Source organism: Atractosteus spatula, chromosome 13 (genome assembly GCF_055471065.1).
Source record: "Atractosteus spatula isolate fAtrSpa1 chromosome 13, fAtrSpa1.hap1, whole genome shotgun sequence".
Lineage (NCBI taxonomy): Eukaryota > Metazoa > Chordata > Actinopteri > Semionotiformes > Lepisosteidae > Atractosteus > Atractosteus spatula.
This window is the reverse complement of record NC_142718.1, coordinates 8,221,483-8,237,920: the sequence shown is the minus strand read 5'-3', so window position 1 is coordinate 8,237,920 and position 16,438 is coordinate 8,221,483. Positions and strand designations below refer to the sequence as shown.

At 38.5% G+C, this 16,438-nt stretch overlaps 1 protein-coding gene across 2 annotated transcripts in view; it reads left to right on the top strand.

Moving 5' to 3' along the window:
* The window catches only part of map3k2 (mitogen-activated protein kinase kinase kinase 2), a 39,943-nt gene that overhangs the window by 11,701 nt on the left and 11,804 nt on the right, over positions 1–16,438 (top strand). For both annotated transcript variants that reach the window (XM_088931028.1, XM_088931027.1), the window contains 14 exons: positions 535–653; positions 3,977–4,017; positions 4,117–4,216; positions 4,725–4,838; positions 6,990–7,086; positions 8,282–8,412; positions 9,103–9,182; positions 9,866–9,933; positions 10,136–10,228; positions 11,671–11,880; positions 13,549–13,697; positions 14,131–14,262; positions 14,564–14,693; positions 15,594–15,771. In XM_088931028.1, the coding sequence (XP_088787154.1) occupies positions 535–653; positions 3,977–4,017; positions 4,117–4,216; positions 4,725–4,838; positions 6,990–7,086; positions 8,282–8,412; positions 9,103–9,182; positions 9,866–9,933; positions 10,136–10,228; positions 11,671–11,880; positions 13,549–13,697; positions 14,131–14,262; positions 14,564–14,693; positions 15,594–15,771 (1,642 nt within the window). The remainder of the gene's footprint in view (positions 1–534; positions 654–3,976; positions 4,018–4,116; positions 4,217–4,724; positions 4,839–6,989; positions 7,087–8,281; positions 8,413–9,102; positions 9,183–9,865; positions 9,934–10,135; positions 10,229–11,670; positions 11,881–13,548; positions 13,698–14,130; positions 14,263–14,563; positions 14,694–15,593; positions 15,772–16,438) is intronic.

Below are 16,438 nucleotides of genomic sequence, written 5' to 3'. Positions count from 1 at the left end.
CTGAGCTCTTAATGAGCCAATTGAGCTAATTATTGGCAGAACTGCATGGGGTTTATCAGCTTTTCCCTGCTCCTCGGATCCAATCTTATTTTTATAGAGGTTATTTGCTTACTTTTCAAAAGACTTAAAAATCTGTTGGATTGCATGTCTCTTAGACTGGAATTGGCCACCTGTTTTACAGCGTTACTCAATTTAGGTGGCGGTGATGCTTTCAAGTTGGTTTGATCAATAATTGAAATATATAATTATTGCAGTGTAGTGAAATAAACGTTTGTGCAGAATCTGGGTAGAAGCGACTTATGTATTAGTTGTACTTTATATCAGGCTTCAAAAAACTTATTAAATGCTCTAATTCTATGTATTTAATTTGTATTCACAGTCATTTTCCCATTCTTGAAAGCTGTGTTTGGGTCTATGTTTGTCCTATATGTATAATTGTTCTTGTGGTGAGTGCACAGAATCTCGGTCTTGGATCACAAGGACTTGGTTGTGCAGTGCTCATCTGCTTACATTTGTGTTTTTCTTTTCCGCAAGATGAGCAGGAAGCTTTGAACTCAATCATGCAGGACCTAGCTGAGCTTCACAAGGCTAGCCGCCCTGCCTTGTCCCTCTCTGACTTGGCAAAGCCCAAGGCGTCATCTCCCAAAAATCAGGTAAGCCTGTCCTTCATTCCTTTAGGGTATTTTCAGTCATATTGGGAAAGGAAAAGACACTGTTTCTCCTAAGATACCAGGCCTCAGAGCTAGGTCTGCATGTAACGACAACTAAATAGGGCTTCTGTTTTCCATTTCTGTTCTGTCCCATCTAGCCATTTTTAGTAATTTCTTTACTATTTCTTTTTTACCACTGTAAATTTCTTTACAGTTGTCTTCTATACCTGTTACAGGCACCTTAGTCCTGGTCTGGGGTATTCCAGTGTCTGCTGGGATTGTTTAATCACCTGTGCTAATTGCTAACTGCTTCTTGTTTAGGTTTCTTTCCGCATTGAAACATTGCTTTCAAAACTAAAACTAACTACTTGCCTAAGTCTCTTCTGGTTTTTACGCCCGCCCAACTTCTTAAGCAGAGGTTAATTTATTTTAGTTTTCTATTTCTGGCCTTCTGTGCTCTGAACTCTTTAAAAGCTGAATGGGATTTGTATTAATCAATGAGTTTCAGAACTGCCCTCTTTAAGGTGTGCTAACTAAGATATAACCAATTGGACTAAAGCAGAAGGAAAACGCTGGCTGAGGGTGTTTTCAGATGCTGTGTTATTCCCAGTTGGGCCTGTTCCTCATCAATTAATTACATTTTAAGAGCTGTTTGGTCAGAAAATTCTCAATTAGCGCTTTATCCAGTCTCTCCTCAATTTCCTGTGTTGAAATTGTGTTGAAGTTCTTCAAAATAATATATGTAATCTCCAAACCTGTTACAGGCACCAATTAACACCATTAAGGGTTCATTTGGGGGAAAAAACCAAGCAGACAGGTTTACTCCAGGACTAGGATTTAACATCACTGCCTTAGCGGACCACAATGAGCTTGAGTCTAACTATCCATCAAGTGAGGGCAATTTTAGAAACGTCTTTTCACCTGGTCAGCATGTCTTGTGTGGAGTACCCAGAGAAATTGCACACAAAAACAGGGAGAACATACAAACCCCATTCAGAACCACATTAATACTGAGGAAAATTAAGTCAGTTACTATAAGTGTCACTGTTTTGGAAGGTTTTGGAAACACTTAAAAAACTTTTTATTGACCAAAGTTTGCCTCACCCAGATTGCATTTAATTTTGTTGTGATATCAAAAGAGTGATGTGTATAAATAAAATTTCCAAAGTTAAACTTCGCAGGTTTGTTTTCTAGTTTTTGTAAAAGTAGCTTCTTGGTACTTTTCTCTCTGTGATAATAAATTTGTGAGGAAAAAAAAACTTTTTTCTTTTCTTCGCTGAAATATCTCTGCACACTCAAAAGAACAGTTTTTCTGAATATGAAGTAAACAACCATATTCAAAGTTTTATGGTTTACATGTGTTTTTTTTTCCAACTGCTGTTGTTGAATCTAGTACTGCAACCACTATTTGAATCGACACAATATTTATAGTTTCCTGGTGTTTATTATCTAAACGGAAAAATGTTTTACGTCAGGTGAGCTTTGCTTATATTGAGACACCAAAATTACAATTTTTTTTTTCCAACTCTGGGCTATTGTTTGAAAAACAAAAAGTGACAGGACTCCACCAGTGGTTCGACCAGTAAATTGAGTTTAGATTGACAAGCTTTTTTAATTACAGGCTTGAGTCTGGGTTATGTCACTCATTTACTGTGTCCACAATTTTCTGAAGTAACAGTGCACAATTGTGCTGCTGTCAAGGTTTGGAGCAATCCCACAGCTGAGACCATGAATGTCACAGACTCGTTATTAAATGGTGTGGAAGCACAGATGGAGCAGTTAGGAGGCCAGAATTAAAAGAGCGAAGGTTGCGAGGTGGGGAGTAGGGAGATAATAGTTCAGACAGGTACTGAGGTGCCAAGCCATGCAGAGCCTCATAGGTGAGCGTGAGGATTTTAAAGTCCACGCGGAATTTGACAGGAAGCCAGTGCAAGGACTCCAGGATAGGAGTAATGTGATCACTTGCACTAGACCTGGTCAGGATTCTGGCTGCTGAATTTTGGACAGTTTGTTCAATGTAGATTTAGATACCCCAGCGAGTAGAGCATTACAGTAGTCAATCTGGGAAAAAACAAATGTGTTGATCAGCTTTTCAGCCACAGTTACTGATAACATAGGGCGTAGTCTAGCGATATTTCTGAGGTGAGAAAAAGATGTTTTGACTATATGCTGCACATGTGGGTCGAATGTTAAGCCAGAATCAAATATTCCCCCAAGGTTTAATAATGGCAAGGTTTAGTAGTGCCTAATAATGACACAGCTACAGTTGCATAGAAGTGCACAGGTGTTTATTGGGAACTGTCCTCTGGAAAGGAGGGTGAGAACAAGATGGGAGGAAGCTTGTGTAGTAGTTCTGAATAGGAGCCGTTTGCAACAATTTACTTTTTGAAAGTAATCAGTCTATGTATTTTTGTAAATGTAGTTTGTTATATAGTGCTGTGGTTAATTGCTATTTTTCTCAGTGTTTTTGTTGTGTGTGCTCTTTTGAGAGCACAATACCTCGCAATAAACACCTTTGCACGTCTATGCAATTGTGGCTACACCATCGTTATTGTTCAGCTCCATCTGTGCTTCCAAACTTTTCAATGACGAGACTGTATAACAGCTACTGTACCAAGGGTAGTCTTGAAATTAGTCAGCTCCTGGAAAAACACTCAGTTGGCAGTTCCAAACTATGTGAGCTTATAACATAAAACAGTTGATCCTAATTCTTTTAAGAAAGAAAACTAGTAGCCTGTCATATTATATTAATACACATCAAAAGTTTGGAGAAAAGATCCAGTAGTCCAGGATATCAGTCCTTAATCAGTTGCTTAGAGGAGCCCATGGTTGTTGAGAGTAAGACAATATCCTGAGAGGTTAGAAGGGTCAACTCACTTAATTTAAGGCCTAAAGAGTCAATCAAGTTTTGAGGCCTTAAAATATATTAATGAATCATCTGGAACGTTCCTCCAATCTGTTAAATTCAGCAAATAAATAGTAATTGTGCGTTAAACTGTGCAGAAATATGTCATGTTTAGGGTTGTACTGCAGAGGTTGTGTTAACTTCTTTTCACTTAGAGATTAAGTGCAACATGCAGTTTGACCAGGGGGGCCCAAAACTTTGCATACACCTGTACCAGGACAATATTGATCTGTTTTTATTTCACTCTTTGTTCAAAACTGTGATGTTAAACCTCTGAAGAGGACTGCTGTTCATGCTTCAGTGGGAAAGTTTGTGTGAGTCACAAACAGCTGTAATCTGAAAAAGCAATCATCAAACTTTGTTTGGTGCAGGACTTCACTTATACAGTACAATTAACACATGTCTTGTCCTGCATTCCCAGAATGATGTCCGAGTGAAGTTTGAGTATAGAGGAGAAAAAAGGTAAGTAATATATCTATTTCAGAAAAAGCAGGCAACGTTTGTTCCACATTTCCCTGAAGAGCACAGTATAGTTTCTATATGTCATTTCTTATGTTTTAGAATTCTGCAGTTTCCTCGCCCCGTGAAACTAGATGACCTATTTTCTAAAGCAAAGGTGGCCTTTGGTCAGGCAATGGACCTCCATTACACAAATAATGAGGTAAATGAGTTTAATAGCTAACGACAATCCCACACTCACTTCAAGCAGAATGCATAATCATAAAGTATACCATCTAATAGTTTTAACATTAAAGTACATATTAATAAAATCTCTTTTTACTTGTTTTTGTTTATTTTTCATTACAATTTACTATGGATGGATGTTTACCCTATGCCTTCCAGCATGTAGGGGCAGCAACTCCCTGTTGCTGTTTCTGTAACATTTGGGTTGTTACGGGACAGGGTTGTTAGCCTTGTGCCCAACCTCCAACATGGAGGACCTGGCGCCCGACGTGGGACAGGAACCCACTACCCTGAGATTATGAGTCTCGTGCTCTACCAACAGAGCTAGTCGGGGCTACTATGGTAAATTTAATGTGAGAATATTTTTATACCCCCACTCTGTCTTATGTATTCCCCTGTGGGTAATTTCTTTTAGTACCGAAACATGTGTGTGAGACTTTCTTTGCGCCTCTCGTAACTTATGACATCGTCTTTTCTTCCTGTAGCTGGTTATACCTCTGACCACGCAGGATGACCTGGATAAGGCCATTGAGCTGCTGGATCGCAGCGTCCACATGAAAAGCTTGAAGATACTGTTAGTCTTGCAAGGGAACAATCAGGTACGAGACAGAAGACTGTAAGTGTTTTACTCCAGAGGTCTGGAGGTCATGCCTTTGTAGCGTGGGGAGTTCTGTCAAAAGGTGTGGTGGACCAGTTAATAAAAACAGCCACGCCACTTCCAATTAATCTTCCATCATTGTGCAGATTGTGTAGCTCCTCATTCTCTTCCAATAAGTATAAGTTGTTTTGTATCAGGATTTTATATCCGAAGTCGTTTAGAGCATGATGAATGACAGATTGCTGAAAAAAAATAGGAATAAAAGTAATCTGCATGAACATGGATGCTTGTTTTCATTGATAATTATAATTACTTTTTTTGTCATTACTTTCATCTCTTAGGATCCCCAAGCAATATAAAGTAAAGCAGTATTATCAAATCAGTTACTGCAGTTTCTAAAGTGACTGATTAAATATTTACGTGCTGATCAGTGGCCCATGGAAACTGGCTGTATTTACAGAGTGGTTCTAGTATGAAATTTAGAAGGACCTCAGATATTACATTTTAAATGAGTTTTAAATAACATATGTTAAGTCCTGACTCTTAATACTCAATGAATACAAAAAAATAGAAATTGTTTTACTTGACTGCAGCTTAAACTTCAAAACTAAGCAAAGGTCAATATCGATCCATGTTTTCCAAAATATAGAATTTTAATATACAGTAAACTTCCAGATCCGAAAAATAAAAAATATGGGAAAAAAATGCTTTATTCTTGACAAATTCGTAAAGCACGCCTACAAGAGCTAGTTAGAGCACCTATGCTGTAGTCTTATTTACTTTTATGTAGTGTTTTAATACTTTTATGAAATATCTTAAATTAGCATAAGAGCTTAGTAGATGGGTTTTATAAGGGTTATAGGGTACAATTTCACTGAATTTCACAAATTTGGTGTTATGCACTATATTTGTATGCTTATATACTCTATATTCTCATAAAGAACACCAACCCCTTTATTTTACAAAGCAGTTGAGTATTGGGTCAGTATAGTGCCTCAGGCAGCTCATAACATTGAGAACATTATGAAAAAATGTACAGTTAGTAGACAAAGATGGAAACACCTGGGTAAATGAGGGGCACATAGTGTATGGAAAGCAAAGGTTTGGCTCATGTTGATTAAACAAACAACATCCCAGCATGTTTAGAGTCATGTACAAAATTCTGGACAAGCCTGGTTGCCTGTAATCATAGCTTCAAGACGAAATCCCAGTGTCTTTGGAAGAGCGATTGTGGGGGCCCTTTTTGTGAGTCTGTGATCGAGACAGCTCATTTTGCCGATGTTTCACGAGCAGTGTTGTCAGCTCAAAATGATGCCGGCATGAATCTCTAAGAGAAAGACATCATCAGCGAAGGACATAAGTGGGTTGAAGCACTGACTCCAGGATTGTGATATCTTTGCATTAATTCAAAATACGAGACAGAACGGCTGTGTAACTGCAGATCAGTTGGCTGCAGATTTCAACCTGGGGTGCAAACAGCAAAGTTTTTTGAAAAACAGTTTGCTGAGAGCTCCACAATGCAGGATACAGTAGTTGTGTTGCAGTGCACAAAGTGCTCATCAAAAAACCCAACACCTAACAATACATGTTGGTGAGTCCAGTGATGGAAAGAGCACAGCCAGTGGACTACCAAGCAGTAGAAAAATATGAAACACCCTTTCACATGAAAGACCCTTCCCCATGTTTTCAACAAATAGACTGGTGCACCTGTGACATCAACTTACAGAACTCTACATCCTTAAGTACGAGATCCCAATAATGAAGAGCTCTGGTGGTTCAGTAATTTATGGGGTAGATTTTCCTGACATTGTTTTAAATGCGCTCATTACTTTAGAAGGCAAGGTCAATACTAATTGCTGCTTAATGGCTCTGATTGATCCTCTTCTCCTGAGGGAGATCCACAGAGTACATGTGGTCACTTAATGTTTTGAAGAAGGCCGTAACAAATGGATCACATCAGTGTCAATTTGTGAAAATAATTTCCAGAAAATATGACTCCCTAAACGACATTTAAGATGTTGGATCTTTTTGAGTGTTTGTATACTAATCAGCAGTAATGATTATTGTTCCTTCTTGTTTCCTAAATATTCAGCGAAACTTCAAGAATTAGGAGGCCACAATGTTTCATTTTTGCTTCCTTTTTAATTTACAGAGTTCAACAAATAACATGGAACTGTTAACATCGTTAGAGGACTTGGATAACACCACGTTTAGAGGGACAGAAAAGAAAAATACATTGTCTTTAATTGGTGAGTTTAGCACTGTTATTTCACAAATCTGTTAACTCTCCAGCTTTGTAAATTTCACACTCTTTTCCATGTAACTAATGAGACGTGTTTGCCTTTACATTGAAAACTAGACAGATTTATTACCATCTTTTAAACATTTAAGTACAGTAGATAAGATGATTTCAGTTAAAAGATTTCTGAGTTTTGCAGTTCTGTTCTTTGCACAAGAAGAAAAGGATAAGCTCCTTTGTCAAATAGTCACACACCTTTACCTTGTAGAGTATCTAGCAATTTTTTTGTGGTTAGCTGGCTCCAACAAAAAATAGACTAGATTTTAATCCGTTTTACTTTTCAAAGAAAAAAGACATTTACAAGCATTATAGTATAATTGCAGTCCTTTGTTGAACACTTATACAAAAAAGTGTTTCATCTTTTTTATGTGTACTAATAGGCCTTACATTTCAAGGCCTCCTTTTGTTGTTCCTTGAATTAGAAAACAGGTGCATCCTGTTTTACACTAAACATAACTTTTAAGACTTAATCAATATAACTAGGTTTCTTAATAGGAATTGATTTTGAAAAGTAATACTTATGTTCCTTATTTCAGCTGACTACTATGCTAACATTTAATCATTGGTCCGTTTCCCAAATAAAACATAAGAGCACTCCTTTTGGATCTCTTCTAAGAGCATAAAAAATAAGCTTTTACATTGTACTGATACTAACCTCTTACAAATGACTGCATTTCTGTAAATCACTTAAGCTCCAGATGGAAGACCGAATATGCACTGCAGATTCTGGAAATACTTTGACACTAAATAATTGTTGATCAAAATTTTCCAGCACTGTAATCTAACCAAAAATTAATTATGTGTGTTCTGTCAATTGTATGTTCTAGATAATACTCAGGACTTCTCTGAAATGCCTGTCAGTGCAAATAAAGAGACTAATCCAAATGATTAATGTTAGCAATTTTAAGAAAAAAAAAGTTTTGCAGAATGTGTTAAAAGCATCTATCAAATGGTTCACACTTTTCTGTGTTTCAGCAATGCAATTCTGCTGTTTTCATGAAAAAAACTTTTTTTTTCCAAAAGGATTGACTAAGGGGTTTATGTGGCATATGCGCTTGTGTTGTTGTTGTTGTTGTTGTTGTGTTTTAACAGCGAGTTGTATTCAATATGCAATTAAAGAATAAAACTGTGGTCTTGTTGACTAGGTTCCCATTCCACGGACCGCAGCTCTCCACCTCCAGGGTATATACCGGATGCCCAGCAGCAAGTCGCCCGCAATGGATCCTTCACCAGCATTAATAGCGAAGGGGAGTTCATTCCAGAGAGTATGGACCAGGTAATAGATAGTTCAAGCCTCCGTGCTATAATAGAATGCAAGAAAGGCTAAGTCTCATGTCACGTGTCAGCCCATTTCCCTGTGCTTACTCTCTGTTTATCCATCAGGCACCTCAGCGGTAGACTTTTTGAGGAATACCAATGAACCAGCTTTCTCAACATGGCTCGGTGGTTTTCTTCCAACTCAAAAAAAAAAAAAGTGCTTCCAGTTCTCTTTTTTGAAAAATCATAATTCCCATGTGTTCTCTGAACCTTTTCTATTCCTTGTTTCCAAAATTGGAAGCAGTTGATTGAAGATCGGCTCGATCCTCTCATGAGTTTAAAACCCCCGATTAATGTTCCTCAGTCCTTACTGTTCCAGCTTTTTCATTTTTTTTTGTGTATGTCCTGTTTCATACTCTGGTTATTGTTCTGGATGTGTTTTACTGAGCTCTTTACTGAAATTACAGTCACCACAGCATAAGGCAATATTGTGAAAGTGCATTATATTTTGTAACATTCCATATGTTTGTGTGATTTCTGTACTGTTTACAAAATATCATCCTGGAACCTACATCTAGCTTTGTGTTCTATAACACTGTCTGTCTATAACAAAATCTGTGATTTTTCAGTAGATGATATTGGAATCGTGATGCGCACTGGACTGATTCCACAGCACTATCTAATCATCATATTCATTCATCGTCTGTAGATGCTGGATCCATTATCAATGAGCAGCCCAGAAAACTCTGCCTCGGGCAGTTGTCCTTCACTGGACAGCCCCTTGGACAGGTAAGAGCTTATGTCACATCACTTGACTTGATTAATATGTAACAATATGTAACCTTGGGGTTAATCAGTTCATATTTGAAAAATGGCTGACATACTGTAGCACTAGTTTTATGTAACTCCACCTCAGTGATTCAGCCGTTTTTCTACATAAACCTTAGGCATGCAACCCTTTTACCCACTGAGACACCTCTCTAGAGAGAAAACCCTTCTTAAACACAACAGTTGTATCACAAATACTAAATAATTTTTCTTATAGCAGCATTTTCATGCCAAACAAATGGTTGGCATGTTCTACCAGCTATGCTGTTCAGACCAGCTTTTCCTTCATTTACTAATCTGTGCTCACGTAGCTAACTTTAAGTCATTAAAATAAGATTTCTGTGTCTCATGGGTATTTATGACACCCACTAATACCGCAGTGGAATATTAATCCCATTTCTGTGTGTAGTCTTTGCTGTTGTATGCTGTCTCCAGCATAGAACTGTGGTAGTGGTGTGATTTAGCATTGTCGAGTGTCGTGACGTTTGGACTACATTGTAAAGCTTAGATTTATTTAGGCCACAGTTTAGATCATGTCCTGCTTTTCCTGATGAAAAAGCATGCATTGACCAAACAATATTACTGTGACTGTAAAGGAACATTTTCTAGAACAGTAAATAAATCATTTTCTTGCTTTATTTCAGTGACAGTTACCCCAAATCACGTATGCCAAGAGCTCAGAGCTATCCCGATAACCATCAAGAGTTCTCTGGTGAGTACTTCTATGTTTTTTTCCACTCTTTACACTTTGTAAGTTGAATCAGATCAATCTAGATTTGATGTTCCTTTCTTCGTTTTCTTTGGTAGACAGATCTGTGCTGTACTTTCGAGATGCGCTGTTTTGTCTTAGGTCATAATGACAGTTTTACACACTGAGCAATTTTTTATTGTAAATTTGCAATATTGTTTTACAGATTACGACATTCCTGTGTTTGAGAAATTCGGAAAGGGGGGAACATACCCAAGGCGATACCACATCTCATTTCATCATCAGGACTACAGTGATGGCAAGTTACTTTATAAAAAAACTTGCGATTCTATCCATTATAAGCTATCCAACCCATAAATGTTAATTTACAGGCGCAGCATAGACTTTAAATAATGAGATTTACAATAGAAGGAGGCTGCAGGAATCTTAATATTACAGTTTTTACTTCTAGCTAGAGAACAAATATGCATGGCTGTTTATGCGTTTATGAATATGTCAAACCTTTGTCAATGACAATAGTGCTCCAAGTTGAAAATACACTGAGATGAAGCAACTTCAGTGAGAAGCAGAGGGTGTCAAAGGAAAACGGCAGTGAGATTTCTAAACAAGTGAACCTGCTGATAAATGTAGGATGCAGTACTTCTAGCTCACCAAAGGCTTTTATTTAAAATAAAGTACTAGCCTGGTGCGAGGTTTTCAGAAATACAATATTCTACTCTGTATTCAGACATTGCATAGTCGATTTTTGTGGTTTGCATTAACACTGACAAGCCACATTTGATCAAAAATGTCTCAGTCTGCAAGGTTTTGTGAAATACATTTATAACAATTTTTGCACTGAAGTATTTTTGAGAAACTAAAATGTACCTGCAGCAAAGTCACAGTACACATTTAGTGTCTATTCTGTATCTGTTCATCAAATCTCTTGTAATTACTATAAAACCTCAATGTTATGCCTGTGTTTTCTGCATACTTTGATTTTTGTATTCAATGGTATACCGAGGCCAAATTGAACCTAGCAAAGGGCATAGGTGATCCATTCAGCAGTCTTTGTTCATTATGGTTAATGCGTTTATACCAGATTCATTATTTAATAATTCATTCACTTTTTATTTACAACTAATGAATTTGAAATTAAATATTTATCATAAACTGTGTCATATCAAAGAGAAATGACAAAATCTTAGATTCTTAAATTTAGCTGTCACAGTCAACAAAGAGGGACTGCAGCTTTCCTCATTTAAATTTTCCACCCTTTTAACTTAATCGTCCCTTTAAAAAAAAGTGAGTGCTGCAGAGGTGGAGAATGCCACGTTGTTGAAAAAAGCCGTAGCCTCTAGTGTCAGAAAAACTGATGAAAAACATCCAGCTTTTAAAGCATCCCTTACGCATGGTAATTGACAACAGGAAAGTTAATACTGTGCTTTATATACAAGTAATGTATTTACATCGCATATCATTGTGACTATTAGCATTTATTCTTCTGCAGTGCATTTTTCTGAAATCAAGCTATAGCAATTAAAGCTCTTACATGATCATATCGCCATTAAAAAATATTATGGATCACTGTGCAGATCGATGATTCTTTTCAAAACCCCAGAAAAGCTTCTCCAGGAAAAGCGTTTTTTAAGTTTTTAGTAAACGTATCTCTAGTTTATTAGCCTGCATAGACTGTATCCTTCAGTCCTGGAATCTTCCTGGGGTGTTGGAATGTAACGCAAAGGTTTTTGTGTTGCTCAGGGCGCAAGACATTCCCTCGAGCTCGGCGCACCCAGGGTAACAATTTCCGCTCTCCGGTGAGCTTCAGTCCCACCGACCACTCCCTGAGCACCAGCAGCGGCAGCAGCATCTTCACCCCCGAGTTTGAGGAGAGCAGGAGCCGCAGGAGGGGGAGTGACATCGAGAGTAACCCCACTCTCACGGTCATGGACATCAGCCCGCCTAGCCGCTGTGAGTCCTCTTCTGGAGGGCTTGAGTCACGCGACTCTGGAGTCCATCCACCCATCCACCCATCCACCCATCCATCATCCATCATCCATCATCCATCATCCATCATCCATCATCCATCATCCATCATCCATCATCCATCATCCACCCATCCACCCATCCACCCATCCACCCATTCATCATCCATCATCCATCATCCATCATCCATCATCCATCATCCATCATCCATCATCCATCCATCCAACTTCTAACCGCTTCTTCCAATTCAGGGACGGGGGGTGCAGGAGCCTATCCCGGCCATTAGTGGGCGCAAGGCGGGGTACCCCCTACCCGGGAGGCCACTTCATCACAGGGCAGACGCAAGCACAAACACAGACTCGCACCTAGGGCCAGTTTTCATAGAAGCCAATCAACCTACCAGAATGTTTTTAATATTACCTTATAGTTATGTAGCGCTTTTCTGGACTCTCCACTCAAAGCACTTTACAGGTAATGGGGATCCCCTCCACCAGAAATGTGCTGCCCCATCTGGATGATGCGCCAGAACACTCGCCACACACCAGCTATCAGTGGGAGGGGAGAACAGAGTAGAAGCCAGTTTAGAGATGGGGATTATTAGGAGGCCATTACTGTTAAAGCCAATGGGATTTTTAGGCAAATCGCTGGGGTTACACCTCTACTCTTTTTGAGAAAAGCCCTGGGATTTTTAATGACCACAGAGAGTCAGGACCTCAGTTTTACGTCTCATGAGACCTTTTTACAGTATAGTGTACAGGTCACTATACTGGGGCATTAGGACCTGCACAGACCACAGGGTGAGCGCCCCCTGCTGGCCACACTAACACCTCTTCCAGCAGCAACCTTAGTTTTCCCCAGGAGGTCTCCCATTCGGGTACTGACCAGGCTCCCTGGGTGAGCTTCAGTGGGTTGACTGTTGCGAGTTGCAAGGTGATATGGCTGCTGGCTAAAAAACAAACAGAACTACCAGCTGTCTAAGCATCAGTCAAAATGTTTTAGACTGTGGGATGAAACCAAAGCACCTAGAGGTTTTGGCAGACTTTGTGGGTACATATCATATCCTTAATTTAAATTTCCGTCTACTTCATCTGTCTCGTGCATGCAATGTGTTTTGGCTCTGTACTGAAAACATTTAGAACAGATGCACATTTCTGTTAAAATTTGCTGTGTTTTTAAACATTCCTACTTATTAATGTATTAATACTTCATATTCATGGAATTCACATTTCATATCAAAATATGGAAAAATAAGTTGGAGTACAAGATTGGGTGAGTCAGTACGGCACTAATGGAAACTACACGGAAGTGCATTTAAAATCAAGAACAGGAGGCAGTGCTTTAGCCAAAGGGTAGTGGGAGTATGGAACAAGCTCCCCAGTTGTGTTGCAAAAGGGTACCATCTGGTGGCACGTCATTTGTTTGGCTTCCGTTTAAGAAACGGCTGGATGAAATGCTTGGCTTAATGAACTATTAATTAAAAAACGGGCTCGATCAACCCTCTGGCCTGCTTGCGTGTGTAACCTTTATGTTCTGATGTTTCAATTCAAGTTTTTTTTTCCCAAAGCTCTGCCTTTGTGACTTAAAGCCTAGAAGATGTATGTTTTGTGCAGTGAATTTGTTTGAGCCCTATATTTTTTTTTCTTGTTGCCTCAGCTCCCCGGGCTCCTACCAACTGGCGCCTGGGGAAGCTCCTGGGCCAGGGTGCTTTTGGCAGGGTCTATCTGTGCTACGATGCCGACACTGGCCGCGAGCTGGCAGTCAAGCAGGTGCAGTTCGATCCCGACAGCCCAGAGACCAGCAAGGTGAGGTCCACACTTCTTTCTGAAACTCTGCTCTCTCAGGACAAATTGAAGGGGAGTAATAACATAGAGGCATGAAAGCTTTAAATTCAGAGAGTAGGTCAAAAAAGAAAAAATAAATATTGTGATTCTCTTGCATCACGGTGACGGCGTTGTGATTGTTGCTGTTTCCGAGTTATAAAAGCTCAATTACAAATTTCTGTTTAAAGGCAGTGTTACAAGTAAAGGAAGGATATACCTACAATTTGAGATTGTACCCTAGCATCAATAGGCATTTTGACTTTGTGCCCTTAGGGTGAGTTTTATCGGAAAACGTTTTAGTATTACTTCACGTTTCTTTGACACTTAATCTTTCTCCCTCTCAGTTTAGGAAATGTTTGTCTGATTGTCGAAGTGTTGTGACCACATGTTGTGTTTTTTTTTTTGTTTTGTTTAGGAGGTGAGTGCCCTAGAGTGCGAGATCCAGCTGCTGAAGAATCTCTTCCATGAAAGGATCGTACAGTACTATGGATGCCTACGGGACACTCAAGAAAGAACTCTGTCTATTTTCATGGAGTACATGCCAGGGGTAATGTATAGTTTGATTGTGGTATGCCATCATTGTGGAAACCAGGTTGAGGTTGCTTAATACAGATATTAATGTTTATGTTAAAAAAAAAAGACAATTGACTGTAAGGCTTGCGTATATATGTGCTGGACGTGATACATGATCTGTCAGTACAATAAAGCCACCTGCTGATGGAAATATTGTGTGAGGCTCACGGGAGTTTTGCAAAAAAAACATGATTTAAAAAAAGTTGTGCTCTTCAACCCCATGTCGTATTGCTGGACTGCAGTAAAAATGATTGTTTTCACCACCTAATTTCCAGGGCTCAATAAAAGACCAGCTGAAGGCATACGGCGCACTTACCGAAAACGTCACCCGAAAGTACACCCGTCAGATCCTTGAAGGAGTGTCTTATCTGCACAGCAACATGATTGTACACCGAGATATCAAAGGTGAAAGCGAGGAAACAGGAATTGTTTCCCCAGGGCTTGCCATCAGTTTTATAAATTAGTTTAATATTTTAATTCTTTTGTCATTTTTTGTTCATTTTTTCAAGCTGTTAGATGTTTAAAGATCTTCTTGATACGTTCATATCTGTATTGTTAAGATTGCAGATGATGAAAGTCGACAGTAACAATGAACACTAGTTAATTGTTTAAGTTTTAATTTTATCCCAAATATTAAAGAAGTTCTATAGAGTGGTACTGGAACAAAGAAAACCTCGGTTTCAGTGGTTTTAGTCTTGTCTAGAGAGCAGAAAATGCTCATGTAGATATAATTTTCAAACATTTAAAGCAAAGGTCCAATATTTTATATTGTTTCATGGCATTCTGTTTTTTTTTCTTTTTTGCATTGTCCTTTCATAATTTCTGTAGAAATGAATTCTCCTTCTCACATAAACTAGGTCGTATAAGGTGTTTCCTTATTTGGAAATGAGGGAGAATAATTCATATTAAAGATAAATGCAAAAATGTACCCATTATTCATACATTTTAACTGTTACAACTGTTCAGTTCACAAATTAACTTAACACTGAAATTGAAAAGTTTAAACATTTTAATACTTGGTACTGTTTATGGAATTGTATTGTTTTTATATGTGACATTATTTCTATCTCTTCGCAGTTTACACTTCTGTTTTTTATTTCTCGGCTTATAAGTCTGTTATATTTGTGAATAAGGATTGTTCTAGAAACATTTGAGTCGCTTTTGAAGTAATGTTCTCCAAATGTCTTATTTGTTAGGGGGAGAAATCAAGATCGGTAGCCTTCTGCTGTTGAAACCGTCAGTGTCACAAGTTGGTATAAGCTGTTGACTAAGAATATTAAAATGTTTGTCTCTGTGCTATATCAGGAGCAAATATCCTCCGGGATTCTGCTGGGAATGTGAAGCTTGGAGATTTTGGAGCCAGCCGGCGGCTGCAGACTATCTGTTTATCTGGGACAGGAATAAAGTCAGTAACTGGCACACCATACTGGATGAGCCCAGAAGTGATCAGTGGAGAGGGCTATGGGAGGAAAGCTGATATCTGGCGAGTTGGAGTTTTGTCATTTTACTACAGCTTCTGATCACAAAGTAGCTAAGTGGAGGAGACGGTTAGGTAATGAATTGTACTTGAAAAGTTGGAAGACTATGCAAAATAGTCTTATCAGGCAACTTTTGATTTGTAAGCAATATTGAAGGCATTGGATTGGAAGACGATGCCTTCAGCTAGTGGTGTTCTTTAAGCTTGCACCAAACTTTTCTTTGTTTATTCAGTCACAAATACAAAAAAAAATTAATCCATAAGTTTTCTCATTCTAATCCATTTTAACCTCCTCGGATTGCTGGTTAAACATCGACTTTGCCTGATTCTATTGCAGCCCTCATGCCATCCTAAAGTAATGCAACAGTGAAGTCTTAGCTTTGATTTGCAATGTGAGGTAATAATCAGTTCTCTTCAAAATAAGGATAAGTGCAGTTATGAAAGATTTATTTTATTTTTTAAAAAGTCAATTCAAATTTACTTTATTGTGCAAAATGTTGAATCTTTTTGTTTTGAAGGAGCAATTGTATTGGGACAAATTATTGACAGATGAATGCTATTGGTCAGGTGTTTGTTGTTGGGTAATTAGGTCCTCGTCTTTTATGAGATGTTAGTGTTTACAACAGGTAGGTGAAAGCCAAAATGAATATCAAAGTCCTTTCTGCAAAAGAAG